Source organism: Amphiprion ocellaris, chromosome 13 (genome assembly GCF_022539595.1).
Source record: "Amphiprion ocellaris isolate individual 3 ecotype Okinawa chromosome 13, ASM2253959v1, whole genome shotgun sequence".
Lineage (NCBI taxonomy): Eukaryota > Metazoa > Chordata > Actinopteri > Pomacentridae > Amphiprion > Amphiprion ocellaris.
Window position 1 is genome coordinate 18753826 of NC_072778.1, and position 16260 is coordinate 18770085.

Genomic DNA, 16260 nt, shown 5'->3' on the forward strand with positions numbered 1-16260 from the left:
GGCCATTCCCTGTTTGTGGCTCTATCCAAAGATGTTTATTTGTAGAAACTTGTCACTTCCTTTTTTAATGTTTCAGCTGTGACTTGCTGTACTCATGTGTTTGTGCAAAGATATTTATGTTGTTTCCTCTCCAATGTCCTAGTGGATTTTCCTATCCTGTCTCTGTGTGTAGTGGATGGCTTCCTGCTTTGGTTTCCTGCTCACAGCAGGAACTGTAGATGGAGTGTTCAACACACAATAGTGCTATTGGTCATAGTATTGTACACAGTTGACTGTAGTGATGCAGTGTAAACTGCATCAGAACAGTAGACGAGAGTTGAAACTTAACACATAAATGTTTGGTTCTGAGAGAAGAGTTTCATTAAGCTGAAGCTGATACTGCATGAAACAATAGGGCTTATTAAGGTCACAGTCTACTGACAGACTGTTCTGTGTGTATGTGTGTGTTCTAAATGAATGGCTAAATTGAGAGATGAGGAGCTCATTAAGAGCCCGGCCTCATTAACAGACTGTACAACCGACTGGCATCTCACATCAAGACAAAGCACTGTTTGACTGGACATATGGACGGATGAACAGATGAATGGATGTGTTGTTATGCATAGGTGGCTGTCTGTGTGGAGAATACTGTTGTTTGAATGGGACTATTTTTCACTGATCTCACGAACTGCACTTCAATCTGGACATATCGTAAAAAAAAAAGTGAGATAACTGAGGAGGTGAAGAAATATGGCAATATATGCAGTGCAAAGAGCTTAATTGCAAAAGACAGTATGTATTAGTAACACTGGTAAGTATGCAGGTGTACTTAGAGCTATTTTTTTTAGAACACTTTGTCATTATTATACAAGGGTTACAATAGGGTTCTGTCCCAATAGACTTACCTGTTGTAGTCAAATGCTAAATTTCAGATGCGATGTCATTAGGTGAGGTCATCACCAGGCGGTGGAAACAAGTGGGCTGCTGAGGATACAGGAGTTAATTTTGATTTGTAATGTATGAGTGTGTGTGCCACAGACAGAAAATCACAAAGAGAGACAGCATTCTCACACTGTGCATGCTGTGTGAAGTACTTATGAACTCATTGTACTTAAGGCCCTTTTCAAAACAACACTTGATGCACTGAGATTACAACTAAGGCTTCCACTAATAATCATTAATTCTTGAACAGGGTTCTCTGCACATCTTCCAGCAAAATGCAATAGAAACAGATGCTTTTTAGCTTGAGGGCAGGAAATTATAACAGTTCAAAATACAGGTTGGTGCACACTGCTTAAATTGACTGCTCTTAATGGTCTTAATATTTCATATACATTTCATATTTATTTAAGAAATTGATCTTACAAGTTGCTATTCTCTTTAGTCTTTTTAGTGTTTGTTTTTTTTAACTTTTGTTTTGCAAGTTGCTTTTACTAGTTTTATACTGTCTTGATTGCTACCTGTCTGACAACATATACAGAACTTTAGTCAGTTCAGGTTGTTTCAAACATACGAAAAAAAAATGTGTTAAAAATATATAAGTTGAATTTGAATTAATTGTAGTGTTTCGGCATGTTGAAATGTTAATCTGTTTGCATAATTAAAGACTGTGAATTGTGCAGTGTGTTGCAGCCCCCCTTTTTGTACTCTGAAAATCATTTTTAATTTTGATGATAGTCCCATCTCAGTGCACCCGAACTCGGAACACTGTCTTTATTTTATCCAACCCACTGTTAAAGAAGACATTCAGTTTGTATCTATATGAGCATACCTGTTGTATGACTACAAAACAGTAATTTTGAAGAATAATCAGCTTTGAAGTTGGAGAATTTTTATCCTGTAATTTCAGTGTGAATCATACAGTAAATCAAGTATGAGTTGTTAGATAATATTGACACAAACAAGTAAAAAACTGTGACTTCTTCAACCGTGCTGACCCTAGATCTGTTTTCCCTGCATACAGTTGACTGTTATGTGGTCAAACCCATGTGATTGTTCATCTTTCACTACCAATTCTCATCTAGTGCATAACCCCCCACCCCCACCCACACTCTGACACATCCTTACAGTCGCAATCCTGACCTTGTCAGAACAAGTTAATATAAAGTGTTTCTGTGTGTGTGTGCAACCGAATGGAGTGTATATGCACATGCATAAGCCGAATGGAAACTTTAAATGCCTTACAGCTAGCAAATGTCTGGCCATATTTAAAAGGCCCACACACACCAGAGTCATGTTTCCCCCCAGTGTTACAGCCTTTTCATATTAGTTCAGTCTTTCTGTAGGGCACTGATACAATACTCCCAACACCTCCATGACACCATACAGTTGAGAGAGTGAAAAGAGTGAAGGCAGGCTATCTATCCCTCTAATCCATGTCTTGCTATATGACAGAACACACTGATTATCCTACTGTTCTTTTTTCTTACATTGCTTCTATTGTTATCCAAGTGTACCAAGCATCCAACATAAAGAAAGGTACCAAGAAATGCAATTTCCAATGAAATCTAAAAACTGTTTCCTTTCCTGCATTTTACCCCCAACTTCCCCTTTTCTTTTTTCACCTGTCCAGCTAAAAAGGAGCAGGATGGCGGAGATGAAAAGAAACTGCCACAGAAGAAGAAAGTGAAGGAACTGAAGCTTCTTGACACAAAGACCTCACAGAACCTCTGTAAGTCCCCTGGCCCAGTGACACCATAGCAATGACATTACTTCTTTACTAAACTCCTTTAATGAAATTCCAACAACAGTATGTTCATTGGGTCCTGCTGTTAATTGTATTTTCTCACGTAGCCATTTTCCTGGGGTCTTTCCGTCTCCCATACGAAGAAATCAAGAATGCCATCCTTCAGGTCAATGAAAAGATCCTCACAGAGTCCATGGTTCAGGTACTGAGTTCAGATCTGTTCTAGTGTTGGTATGAAGACATCTATGTGTGAATCCATTCCTGTATATTATGAAACAATAGTAAGCTGTCAAAAGTTTGCTTTCCCTTTGTTATTGATTGTTACCTTTCAAAGTAGATCAATGTAATGTATTTTTTGAAAGGTGCTATATAAATAAAGTGTATTATTTGTGCTGAGTGAGGATAATGAGTAGGAGGATGGTGTCTGCCCTATTGATGTGTCCTTCAGCAGAAGGACATATTTTATTTAGTTTTATTGAACCAATGAGTGTCTTGAGATACTTTATCTCTTTTACGAGAGAGAGAAGTGGCAGTGTAAGATATTTATCACACATTTCCATAATTACCCATACTGTTCAAGATTGTTCACACAGTGACTAATTAAGGTTAATGCTTATAGTTGTACCTGCATGCTGATTGCTCTTTACCACTGAATAACCAACACAAGATATCTCTTTCAGGATCCATCAATCTGTCGTTGTGTTTTGTGTATACCATGCCTTAGTCAAGGAGTAGCTTGGGGCACATTTAGATGTTTCCAGAGCCTGTCAGTCATGTATATTTGTCTTTTCTTGCCACCTAGAACTTGATCAAACAACTTCCAACACAAGAGCAGTTGAGTGTCCTGGGAGAGATGAAGGATGAATATGATGACTTGGCAGAGTCTGAACAATTTGGAGTTGTGGTAAGGAAACTTAGGCATACACACAAATACAAACATTCAGAAAATACACAATTTTGTTATAATGCAATAGATATAGATTTAATTTCCTGACTACTGGGACATGACTAACCACAAACATAGCAGGCAAGTTAGTGAGATGTCAAATGAAGTGTAGAAAATGGTGTGATAGTTGCATCGCTGTCAGTATATTAGACACAGAATATCCTCATGCTGGTAAACACAGACGGCTTTGTTCAACTGTGGAAGATGTGAGTAATGGATGAAATACCCGTCACTCACCCACAACTGTGTGTACACACATACACATACACTCACTCTCACTCTGTCTGTGGAAGCAAACATACCAGTAATGGATCTTAAATCCCCCATCCTCTTTTGTTTCTCCAGATGTCCACTGTGAAACGACTGATGCCCCGGCTTCAGGCCATTCTGTTCAAGTTGCAATTTGAGGAACAGCTAAACAACATAAAGCCAGATGTGGTGTCTGTAACAGCTGCCTGCGAAGAGCTTAGAAAGAGTGAAACCTTCTCCAAGCTGCTGCAGATCATCCTCCTTGTTGGGAACTATATGAATGCTGGCTCCCGCAATGGAAAGGCATTTGGCTTCTCCATATCATACCTGTGCAAGGTGAAGTGCAGACTTGTGACACATACTCCCACAATAAAAGCTGAATGAATACTTTAGAAAGATCATGAGTGTAGACACGCAGAGATAAAATAAATGACATGAGAGTAAAGCTGTCATCTTAACAGTGTGCTACCTGCAGTGTAATCTCAATAACAGAAAACACTTTGGTACCCATGTCTTTGACTTCACTTGTTTTCTGCACCGAATTACATCTGAATGTCGTACTCAACGTAAACTGAATCTGTTCCTGTGCCTGATTTTTCCATTTGTGTAGTTTAGTGACTGAGACCTACACAACATCGTTGCCATGTAGACAGTACCATGCAAAAACGTTCATATATATTTTTTCATATTAGCCATAGATATATTGTGTTTATGTAATAGTGATATTAACATATACACATGACTTTACAATTGCTTCATCAGTAAAATTTTACTACTGGCTGGTGTCAGTGTATCAACAGTGGTGTTTATATTATTTTAGTTGCACTTTTATCAGGTTTTATAATTGGGAATCGGTCAAAAGTTCAAAGTCAAGATTCGTCATCAGAGCTGGAAACCTGTGACAGCATATGCAGACATAGAATAGCTTTTGATTTATTAACTTTTCAACGTGCCCTTTTTTAATTGATTCTTCTCCCAACCAGCTGCGTGACACCAAATCAGCTGATCTGAAACAGACACTGCTCCATTTCCTTGCTGATGTGTGCCAGGAGCAGTATCCCGATGTCATGAGTTTCACCGATGAGCTCATTCATGTTGAAAAGGCCAGCAGAGGTACACGGGACATCTAACACATAATCTAATTGTCTGTTTGTAGATAGCATCATTCATCCATAACTCTTGACTGCACACTGCATTCATCTTATTGATCAGGTGCGCTCACATGGTTTCAACTGATACCACTGCATGTCCATCCTTTTATGTTTGTTCTTAGTCACAGGTTTAAAAAAAAAAAACTTCATATGTAGGCACTGTGCATTGTTAATATTTTACTTGTTTGTCACAGTTTCTGCCGAGACAATTCAGAAGAACCTAGACCAGATGGGCCGTCAGATCAAGAATCTAGAGAAAGATCTGGAAACCTTTCCTCCCTCACAAAATGACAAGGACCTGTTTGTGGAGAAGATGTCTATATCCTCTTTATTCAATTAATTAGGCATTGTTCAGTGCCTTATCAAGTCTATGTTTGTGAGAATTCAGTCAGAAGCTGTTGTAGTCATGGCAATTTGGGGGAATTTTTATGTCTTGGTAAACTACTGGTATTGGTTCTCTGTGCCTTAACATCGTGTTTTTACAGTTTTGTGAGCCACGCCCATGAACACTATGAGAAGCTGGACCTGATGCACAAGAATATGGAAAAGCATTACTCTGATCTGGGAGAATATTTTATCTTTGACCCAAGAAAAATGTCTGTAGAGGAATTCTTTGGGGACCTCAACACCTTCAAAAACATGTTTCAGGTATGTCTTTGTGTATGGGAATTAGCAAAGCCATGTGCGATCTGATAAATATAAAAGCTGTTGCAGTTTTTTAGTTTTCAGTCTTTTCTGACTACCCTCCAAAAACATTGTCATTCATGGTGTACAAAGACAAACACACAAGCAGAGCGGGGAAACAATGTGGCACATGAAAGTTAAATGTCAAACCAGGATCAGACGAGGTGGGTGTTTGCGCACCTGTTTATATTTAAATAATGATGAAAGACTGACTATTGTCAGTTTATACATCAACTGTAAATGTGCTCCCACATGGGATAACTTGTTTTACCAGTTACCGAGAATAACGACCAGTTACTGGGTTTGAAGTTTTATTTACAAACACAGACATCCATCAAAACCATTTTACTTCTTTCTCTTTTTAGAAATCGCTTTCATTCTGTTCACCACAAGGTATCTTATCCAAACACTTTGCAAACATGCACTGATATTTTCTCTTTTCCTTTTCTCCCCCCAAAAGCAAGCCATAAAAGAGAATCAGAAGAGGAAGGAGGCTGAAGAGAAGATCAAGAGGGCCAAACTGGCTAGGGAAAAAGCAGAAAAGGAGAAAGAGGAGAAACTCAAGCGGAACCAACTTCTTGACATCAACGCAGGTACAAATTGCTGTATCATATCTTTTCACCTGCGTGTGACTGAAAGAAACAGAGGCACAATCCACATCTCTCACTTTGTATTTCCCTCACATTCCAGTTGGGGGCAGTCAGAGTCCACACTTCTGTTGGATATGTGTGTGTGTGTGTCTGTAAGTGAGGCACGTGTGTGAAAGAACAGCCCTTCAGTATTTATAGACCAGAGTTAATCTAATATTGATGACCTTTTTTGAGTTAACAAGTAACAGTGAAGCGCCACATAACATGAAGACAAGGAGGATATATGCAAGGAGCTGCTTGACCTCTTTTCACTCCTCTGGTGATTGTGGGGATTTTCTTTCACTAAAATAGAACTGAAATAACGCCTAAATCTCTTTATCAGCAAAAACATGTTTCCACTCTTACATGAGATGCTTTTATACTTTGAAAAGTGCTAGTAGCATATTTTCCCTTGTAACACACACCCATTCTCACTCTCTCATCCCCTTATACACATTCAAATCGTGCCTTGCAGATACACATTTGTGCACAGACACTTTTTCCCCCTTCTCTCAGACTGTGACCTACTTTCAGTACATTCCTCCTCTCTCAGGCTCCAGTTTGGTTCTCCAGAGACTCTGCTGTTCTGCGGTCAACATTTTCTACAGCCTCAGTGCACTCTGTGTGTGTATGTGTTACAAATAACTTGGCCAAAGTGTATCTGTGCAGAGTGTGTGTTTGTGTATGCGCATGTAAGAATGTGTGTGTGTTTTGTGAAACTCATACAAAAGTCTTTTTGGCCTTTTCTCTTAGTGGTCTGTGTTCTAGCTGGCTTCCCCTCTTCTCTCTTTCTTGCTCTTTTCCATCACTCCCACTTTTATCCTTTCCCTCCCCTAATGTCTGTTGTTCATGTAAAGGGCACTTAAAGGCAGTGAGGCTCCACTTGGAATATTTTGTCTCGGTGTTTAAACTATGGAGTATTTGTAGTTGAAAGCAAAATCTCATGTTCAGCCTCTAGAGACACGCAGAAATGGAACATAGTAGTGCTTCAAGGATGTGTGTGTATGTGTGTGCGTGTGCATGTGCGTGTACATTAGTGGGCTAGAGATCATTTACATACAGGTGGCATATTTGACTGCCCTTGTAGCTTAGAGTCATTCAACACCCCCTATTTGAATTCAACCACATACAAATCAGGCATACACACACCTGGTCTTTGTTCCGTATTTGTTTATAGCCCTCATACTGAATGGCTGTTAAACAATGGTTGTTTTGAGCAGCTGCTCTTTCACATAGACATCTTCCTGGTTCCCTTTTTTCCTTCCATCTGTCCTCTCACATACCCTTACTATCCCATGAATTCTCTGAATGTACCTCTGACTTTCTGTCCCTGTGAACACAATACCCCAGTTGTTTAAACCGTGCAAGGGTCAGTGTTTGTTTGTAGTTTTTGGCCTTGTCATTCCAGTGTGAGTCAGTCACTCAGTGGAGTTTTACTTTACAAATGTTTTGAGCATGTGATGGTCATTATTGTGAAAAATTCATTCTTCTGAGAATCTTTATAGGTTATTACCTATTACATGTTTTGATAAGTTAATCAGTTGCAGCTTTTACTTGGCTTTATTGGGATCCTTATAAAATATAGAATAACAGGGCTCAGGATGCTAAACTGGCAGAGTACTTTGATGCTACACCCAAAAGCTTACACTCAGCTTCTGTGCTTTAAGTTAAATATTTACTGGAATTTGATCTGATAAGATCTGTCTACCACTTAAATGAGAAATCCATCCCCGTCTCTCATAAACTGATCCCATGGACATGTGCCAAAGCTGCTTGGAATGCTGATATTTCTAGTTTCTACAGCTAGATGTCAGTACTGTCTGAAAAGATTGTGTTTGACCATGTGTTTTTATGGATGTGGTAAAGGGTGTGTGCATGTGTGGTTTACACTCACATTGATGCTGGTATGGGAACTGCCACTAGGAGTGCTCGTGCTCCATACAGAGAGCAAGTGAGGGCGTACTGTGGGGGAGGGGAGAGGAAGAAGGAGAGTAGGGCAGCAGATGCATCTGTTGGGGATTAGACTGTGTTTTTGTCTCTTAGAAAAGGGGGTTAAAGTAGGAGAAGAGAAAGGCCCAAGCTATGAGATTGGATAAGAATGCATAGCCTGATATCTCACTTCAGGCAACTTAAAAATACGTTGTAGCACATTAGTTAAATAAAAATTCTGTCCCCAACTCCCCACTGACTGTTATTCTTCCATGTACTGTTTCCTTTTTGTGTTTGTTGTCACTCCTCATTCTTCTGTGTACTTTTTCATTCATTTTTTCATCTGCTGTTGTGTGAAAATCCAATAGGGGTGCTATTGTCCTACACAAGATGCTGTGCCATCTGTGTGTATGTATGTGTGTGTCACAGAGCTGTGTGTGCATGCATTAAACTTAGATTAGATCCAAACAGACATCTTTAAGAGCTCACCATTTAATACTATTACACTAATTAATCTGTCTTATGTTCTTACTTGCTTCAGGCTGTACCTTGCTTTTTGCATCTTACATCACGAGTGTGAGGTCTCTGCACATGTCTGTGGTATTCACATTTTATTGTAAATAATAACACACTGAACCGGATATCTGCTGCAAAGAAAAATCATGTGAATTAGCAAGAGCACATGATTATCAGCTAGGCCGAACCCAACAAGTGTGTTTTCTCCCATTAACATTGTAACTAATTGCCAACAAACCGAACATTGTACAGGTTCTTTTTGATAAATAAGACCGACATATGACTTCAGTGAATAATGTTGCCCTAAGCCACTTTCACACAAAAGCACAATAGAGCTGTGTGTATAATTCTACACAGAGCACATGCCTCAGGACTTTCCAGTTTTAGTGCATCACTGAGTCAATAATGAGCTATTTTATACACATCAAGGTCATTGTTTGGTACCTCTACTGCCTCCGGTACATTTTCACAAATAGGTTCATGTGTTTGTGTGCTAGAACCAGTAGTTTAAGCCAGCCATGTGATTAGGGTAAGTGGAAATGTGCCAGATGTGTTTCCCTGAAGAAGAAAACCATGGCCTGCATCGTTCAGGTTTTTTTGTGCAGTTCCAGGACATGGACATTGAGGGGTGTATATGAGCCATGGAAAGCTTGGGTACTGTGTGAGAGACTTTCTCTGATGTGACAGGCGAGACCACAGGCCATCTGCTTCATGGCTTACTGCAGGATTATATATTGTGTGTGTGTGTGTGCGTGCGTGCGTGCGTGAGCAGAGTTGTGTGCTGTGTTTATGTTTGGGGGTTGGGGAGGCGACGACATAAACCTTTAACCCTGACCCCTCTGCCCCTTTTCCAGACCCTGCTGTCTGTTTTCAGGTTCAAATAGAAATAATTAAAACCATCTGCCTGAGTGCTGAGCTGTGCCACTGAATGCTGCCCGCAAAATTGCCATGACAACACTCCCTTGTACACACAGCATTGAGATTGGGCACCTCACTTTGTTTGGCCCACCCTTCTCTATTTATGGCCACCCGACACCAATGTTGTGCAGAGAATGTGAACAAACGCACAGCAAGGCCAACCATAAAAACTGTACCTGCAAACAAACATAGATATAAGGTCAGCGTCATTTTAGCTTTTGGCCCCAATTGTGCATTCATTCTGTTATGGTGTAAGGTTTATGTGAATTTGGTTTCAGAGGGTGTGTCTTTCCAATAATGGTGAACTTGTGTGTTTCAGAGATTATCTCCCTGAAAGTGCAGTGTGTAGCCCCTAGCAGTGGCAACATCTGAACTAGGTCACTGCCTAAATGGGTTAATGTAGCTAATTTGCCAACTTGGCCACGTGGCTGGTACATATCCCGACTTCCCACGTGTGTGTTGGTGTATCAGAGACAGGGATAGGTAGAGAATTTAGTAAAACCACCAATCACTCCTCTGCTGCTGGAAAAGAAAATAACAGTGTGTCAGGGTAGTCCTGACTTCAAATAATAGGGTTGTGATAATGGGATTAGTGTGTTTGCTTGTGTGTCATAAAACAGTCCAAATGCAAAAACACATGTTGACTTGATCTGCTGTTTGTTTGTGCTTTGCTGATATGATGTTTTGATGCTGTTTACAGAGGGTGATGAAACTGGTATCATGGACGGCCTGTTGGAGGCGCTGCAGTCCGGTGCTGCTTTCAGGAGAAAGAGAGGACCACGGCAAGCAGGTACTTTACACACAAGCAAAGCAGTAAATCTTCACCAAACATGCACATGTTTCAAAGTTTCTACTGTTACTTGATTTACAGATTTCAGTTTCCTTTCACACACATTTGTTATACGCCTGGTAGACAGAAGCACATGTAACATATAAGACTCATTTGTTCCTTCTCGCTCCTTCTCTCTGTCTCTATGTTTCTGTGAATACAGAACAACAGATTTGTTTATGTTCCCCTGTCTCTGTTCCATCTGCTGCATGGCTCAGAGGCTGTCAGTTGTGGCAATATTCTCTGGCCATGGTTACATGGATAAAGCCAATTCCAGCAAAGACTGGCACAACAACAAAAGCAGAGGGCGGGTGATCAGAGTGGGTGTGGACAGTAGGATACTTCAGAGGGGAACAACTGATGAGGGTGTGGTTGTGGAGCAGGAAAACAGGAGGAATATGTGTAGGAAGATGAACCAGCGTGTGGGCAGGAAGTTTTAGGAAGTGAGATCAGTCACTGAGCAATACACAAAAGTTTAGGGAGGGTTTTTTTTGGTTCACATTCATCTTCTACAGATATAAAGGAAAAAGTAGGAATCTGAGTTTTTGGAATCACACAATCCTCCACATGCTCTGAGAATGAAAATAGGACACAAATTATTCATAATAATGACAGATTGCAGCTCAACAAAACATTTTTGCTGATTCAGTAGATTCTTGATTTTTCATATAGGGAGAAGGGCTAGCTTTGTAAAGAATGTTTAACTGGTAAGTTAAACTCTATTTTTGTAGAAAAACCATGCCAGAAAAAAAAATGTTTTCAAACTTGTCTACAGGCAATCTGTAAGTATGTTTCATTTCATTGCAAAATGCTTTATATTCCTTTTGGGAAAAGGAACAACAGTCGTTAATGTGGAGTCTGCCTTTCATTTTCAAATTTATTTTAAAAGGCTTTTGCCAAACTATGTTTTTCATTAGAATCCTCTGCTCACCTGCTCTACATTGTTTTATTATGGCTTTTACAACTACAGCTCACTGTAAACATGTTACACAAAAAATCATATAATCTATAGTAGTAAAATTCTTGACTCAAAATATTTTCTATTTTATGGTGTAAGAAATAAATTGGGGCACTGTTTTTCTCATTACTAGGCCAGCCAGAAGTTTGTGTTCTGTGTACAACTTCAGCCTGCTTAGTTTTCATTTAGCCCACGCTGTTCAGTCTGTAAGCTCATAGAGACAGACCAGTAATCTAGTTAGCTACTGACTCTAAAGTCTGTCCCACCACCAAATCCAGTTATAGTTACTGTTTTCAGACTGGAGCTTTTTATCCCTCATTTTTTAAATTTTATGCGTGCAGTTTTGTACACGTAGCACTAAACATGCAATTGAAAGTGAGGCAATGAGAGCTGTTAAGACAGTACTTTGTAACACGATTCCTGGTGTTAGGCAACTCATGTGTATCCATGTGAGTGGGAAAGTGTCCAGTGCCCATTAACTGTGTGTGTGTGTGTGTGTGTGTGTGTGTGTGTGTGTGTGTGTGTGTGTGTGTGTGTGTGTGCGCGCATGTGTGTGTGCGCATGTGTGTGTGTGTGTAGGTGTGTGTGTGTGTGTGTGCGTGTGTGTTTATTCACATGCACTCTCGTGTGGGTTCAGTATTCACACATATGAAAGGTTGTGGAAGAGTGCAACCCAATCCCTCCCTCAATAGAAGCCAGATGTGAAGCGGTGCTCCAGAGTAGAATAGCTCAGAGCCAGAGAGTAGGCTGTACTCTTTTCTCTCTCTCTTATAGTCTTTCTTTTTTTTTAACCTGATCAATTTTCAATGTGTTTAAAGCTAAATTTGAGAGTGTGCACAGAGTTGACAGATTTTTACAAATTTTAGAGTTTCTTTGAAACTCACTTGACCTTCAAAATATGCTAAATCCATTTATGTTCATGAAAGATAGAACCTGCAGAGATGTCGTTGGGGTTGAGCTCTCCTTTATGTGTACCCTTCTGCCTCGAGATTGTTATTAATGCATGTCACCACACTGCTGGACTGACAAAAAATAAAATTCAGAAGTTAGGTCGACCCGAACCCCATTCTCCCTGTGGTCATACTCTAACTTTTTTGTTTTGCCACATAAATCTGGATGAATTTTCCAGTTGACTGTGGATTTAGGTATGTGAAGTATTTTTTCTCCCTTTCTTTAACATTTCCTCTATCTGTCTCTCTGTGTCTCACTTTTTGTATTTACATCAGTAAAGGCATTTTAATAGCCTGTAAGGCATAATTGCACATTACAGAACAACTGATGTTGTCTCAAGTGGTCCCCTGTTGTCCTCGAAGTCACTGTGAAAATCTCTGAATGCAGGAAACTCACTTCAATAACAAGCAGCACTTGCCCATGACCACTAGACTGACTGAGACACAGTGAGAAGTCAAATGGAGGGAGAAACTGGAGCAGGGAAAAAAGAATGGGGCCCACTTGAGGGCTCCGTCAGTCATCCATAGTACTGTTTGGCCACCTCAGACTCCTAACAGGAAATACCTGAACATGTGTCTGAGAGAAAAGGGGGAATAAAAGCTTTCCTCACTACACATACTTGTTTGTAGTAGGAAAATATAAGTGGCCATCTTTTTTTAGTGCCTCCTCCCTGTCTTCTCTCTTCCCCCATCGTGGCATTTCTGTTTTTCTTTTGCCAAAGTTCAGGATTTTCCATGGCTAATGTGGAGAGTGTAAAGCTATGTTGTGGTTTTGTTTTGGCAATCTCAGCTTTGTTGGGAGTTTATATTTTCCTCAGTGATGTTCAGTACTGCTCCTGGCAATTACCCACATTGTGTCTTACAGCCAGGAAGAACCTTAAGTCCTTCACCCACACAGTAGGAGCGTGTCTTTATGTTTGTGTGTATGTGTGCACACACGTATTTGACTGATTGGTTGAGTCAGAGGTCTTAATTTAGTGGAACTGAAGTAGGAGGAGGCATATCCTGACTTTGGCTCAACTGATACATATCTGGCATTACTGGGGCCACAAGCAGCCTCCTTCAGCAATCCAAAAACAGTCATCTAGCCAGTTCATGTGCACATGGAGAGGATTATTAGGATTTACTGTAAAATGTGTAAAATATGTTGCACACAGGGCAAAAACAACTGGATAAAGACGTATAGATCTGAAGAAAAGTCAGTCCATTCACTTTTTTTGTTTTCCAGTAACACAATACAATGAGGAAAAGAGAATTCATAATCTTGAATTTTGGAAAAACATGACATTATGATGGGAAAGTTTGTTGCTGTGGATATGTCTGAAGCTAAAATATTTTTTTAAAAAGTAGCATTTTGGTTTGAAAAGATTTTTTATCTCTCCCAACCTCCTTTATTGTGACATATAATGTGCCTCTAGCCCCAGGGCCAGTTAAACCAGTTCCTGATGTTATCTCATTCTAATTACTCTTCCCTGCAGATAAAGCTCAATTAATTTAAGCCATTGTGTTTATTGTTATTACAGGTCAGGTGTCACCAAATTATTCTGCAAATGCTGAACAAAGTTTGATCCCCTTGAATTATCTATGATCAAGAAAATGCATTCAATACAATTCATAACCAGTTATGAGCAACACCCTGCAGAGACTGTGAAAAGAAGAGATAAAGTGACACTTCACGTGACGCTTTTACATCTTACTACACATTTTAAAAGTTAAATTTCCATCTCCAACAGTATACAAGTGCTAGTTGTGAGTGCAGCTGCTCTGCTTGGCTGTGATGGGTGAAGCTGTGATTGTGTATGGTTAGTGTTTGGACTTTGGCTTCTGATGTGGTTTAATCTATGGGACTATAGGTTTATCCAGCTGCCACGATTTCAACTTATGTTACTTCTATGACAGACGTGTTACTCTGAAACCACAGTGGTTTTAAATACCAGGACTCCAGACTAACTTCTCACATTGGTTGTGCTGTTCGCCTAACTTTTTAGAATTTATGTGTACCAGCATATAATTTAGAAGCAACCATTTTTCACCACACTTTTCGGTGCCACATTAAGTGTAACCAGTGGGCTGTTGTGTTGTGTTATGAAGAGGATGTCCTGATGCTGTGATCTAATTGACGTGATCTCAGTGTACTCTGCTAATAACCAAGGACAAACTGAGAATGTGCACGAACAATGAGTGTGGAGCTAGCTTTAGGGACTAATGATGTGTTTACTAAATAAATATAAATATGTAATCTGCAGATCTTTAGTCATCAACAGTGTTTACAACTGGAATATCAAATGAGCTGAAATGATACTGTGTGTCAGCATGAATCAGCTGGGGCACTGCAGGTTACCAGATAACCGTAAACAGCACTAATGAAATGTAATATACCCAGTTAAGTGTATGAAGGACATTAAAACATCCAAAAAGACGCACTTTCTAATTCACAATTGTCTCCAATATGGCAGATAGTAAAACCAACAATGACTCAACTAATCCATTTTCAATAAATGTCAAAGAATGAAAAATGTATGATAATATTGGTCCATAAATGTGTTCACCCTTAAACTAATACTTACTTGAATCACTTAGAATTTCATCACAGCACTCAGTTCAATAGTGTAAGAGTCAATTAGTTGTGGCGCATCTTAATTTATCAGTTTAAAAAAAAAAAAGAAAGCAGCACAGTTAGTCTGCCAGTAAAATTATACGTGCACAAACATTCATAAACACCCCCAAAAATATTTAAATACCTAACTTAAGTCCAATGAATTAAGTAATATATTTAAATCAAGCAGTGAAACCTATGAAATTTCATTTAATATAATGTTGACTATACTCAAGGTCAGTAATGTGCAGGCTACATATATATCTAATGTACTTCTCTACATATACAGTGAGTATGTTGTTTGGAATCAGGAGTATGTTGTCATTCATGTGTTCATGTTTGTGCAATATGTGTGTCAAAAAGTGTCTAAACTACCGTTATAATGTACAGTGTTACCAATTTCTTCTATGAATGTGTAGCTGTAAGTGTGACTATCACAAGGATGTTTAGTCACACTAGACTGATTTGTCTCAAGTGCGGCCAAAATGCTCACACTGTGAAGCTCTGAAGAAAACGCTCAGCCAGCAAAGCCATGACTGCACACACACAGCTGCTGCATGTAGTCAGCGTTACACTCATTAAACACAAATCTGTCACAGACATACTCATAACAACCAAAGTGCAGCCATGGCTAGAGCCACAATCACAGCGACAGCTATGCCGTCCCAGTGCTGCAGTCACAACCACAGTTACAGTCTGGCTCATCAACAGTCACTCAAGGAGCTGGTGAAGCAGCTCTTATAGTTTTGTTTGTAAATGCAATGGTAATGACTTATGTTTGAGTAGACACAGCTGAGAATGCACTTTTACTGCAGTCACAACCAGAGGTAATATGCTAAAATAGTGTGCTGTGAGGTAACGCAAATGTAGTCCTTCAAAAATTCTCACTTCGATCTTTTTACAGTCAACTAAAGGTGCTAAGCAGGGCAAATCTATTTGTATAGCACATTTTAAAGAAAAAGCAATTCATAGCCTAATTAGTCTAGCTTTTAAGGTAACTGGAAAATTAACGAGGAATAATATTGATGTCAAGATACCATGATAATATGTGTAGGGTATTAAAATCAATGGTAATAGTGCACTAATAGTTCACCTGATTGAGTGCGCACGTCTTGTACAGAGACTAGAACCCCCTTTCCCGTTACTCCTTAACTGTCACTTTCAGTCAAGTCGTATAAGGCCAAAAACATAATGTGTAAAAAAAAAAAAAAAGAAAAGAAAAAAGAACTGTAATAACATG

General features: G+C 39.5%; 1 protein-coding gene across 1 annotated transcript in view; it reads left to right on the plus strand.

The window, feature by feature from the left end:
- The window catches only part of LOC129350412 (protein diaphanous homolog 1), a 37172-nt gene that overhangs the window by 10812 nt on the left and 10100 nt on the right, over positions 1-16260 (plus strand). The window contains exons 4-12 of the mRNA XM_055016888.1: positions 2492-2650; positions 2773-2867; positions 3468-3569; positions 3957-4196; positions 4844-4973; positions 5206-5330; positions 5495-5659; positions 6156-6288; positions 10388-10477. Of these exons, the coding sequence (XP_054872863.1) occupies positions 2492-2650; positions 2773-2867; positions 3468-3569; positions 3957-4196; positions 4844-4973; positions 5206-5330; positions 5495-5659; positions 6156-6288; positions 10388-10477 (1239 nt within the window). The remainder of the gene's footprint in view (positions 1-2491; positions 2651-2772; positions 2868-3467; positions 3570-3956; positions 4197-4843; positions 4974-5205; positions 5331-5494; positions 5660-6155; positions 6289-10387; positions 10478-16260) is intronic.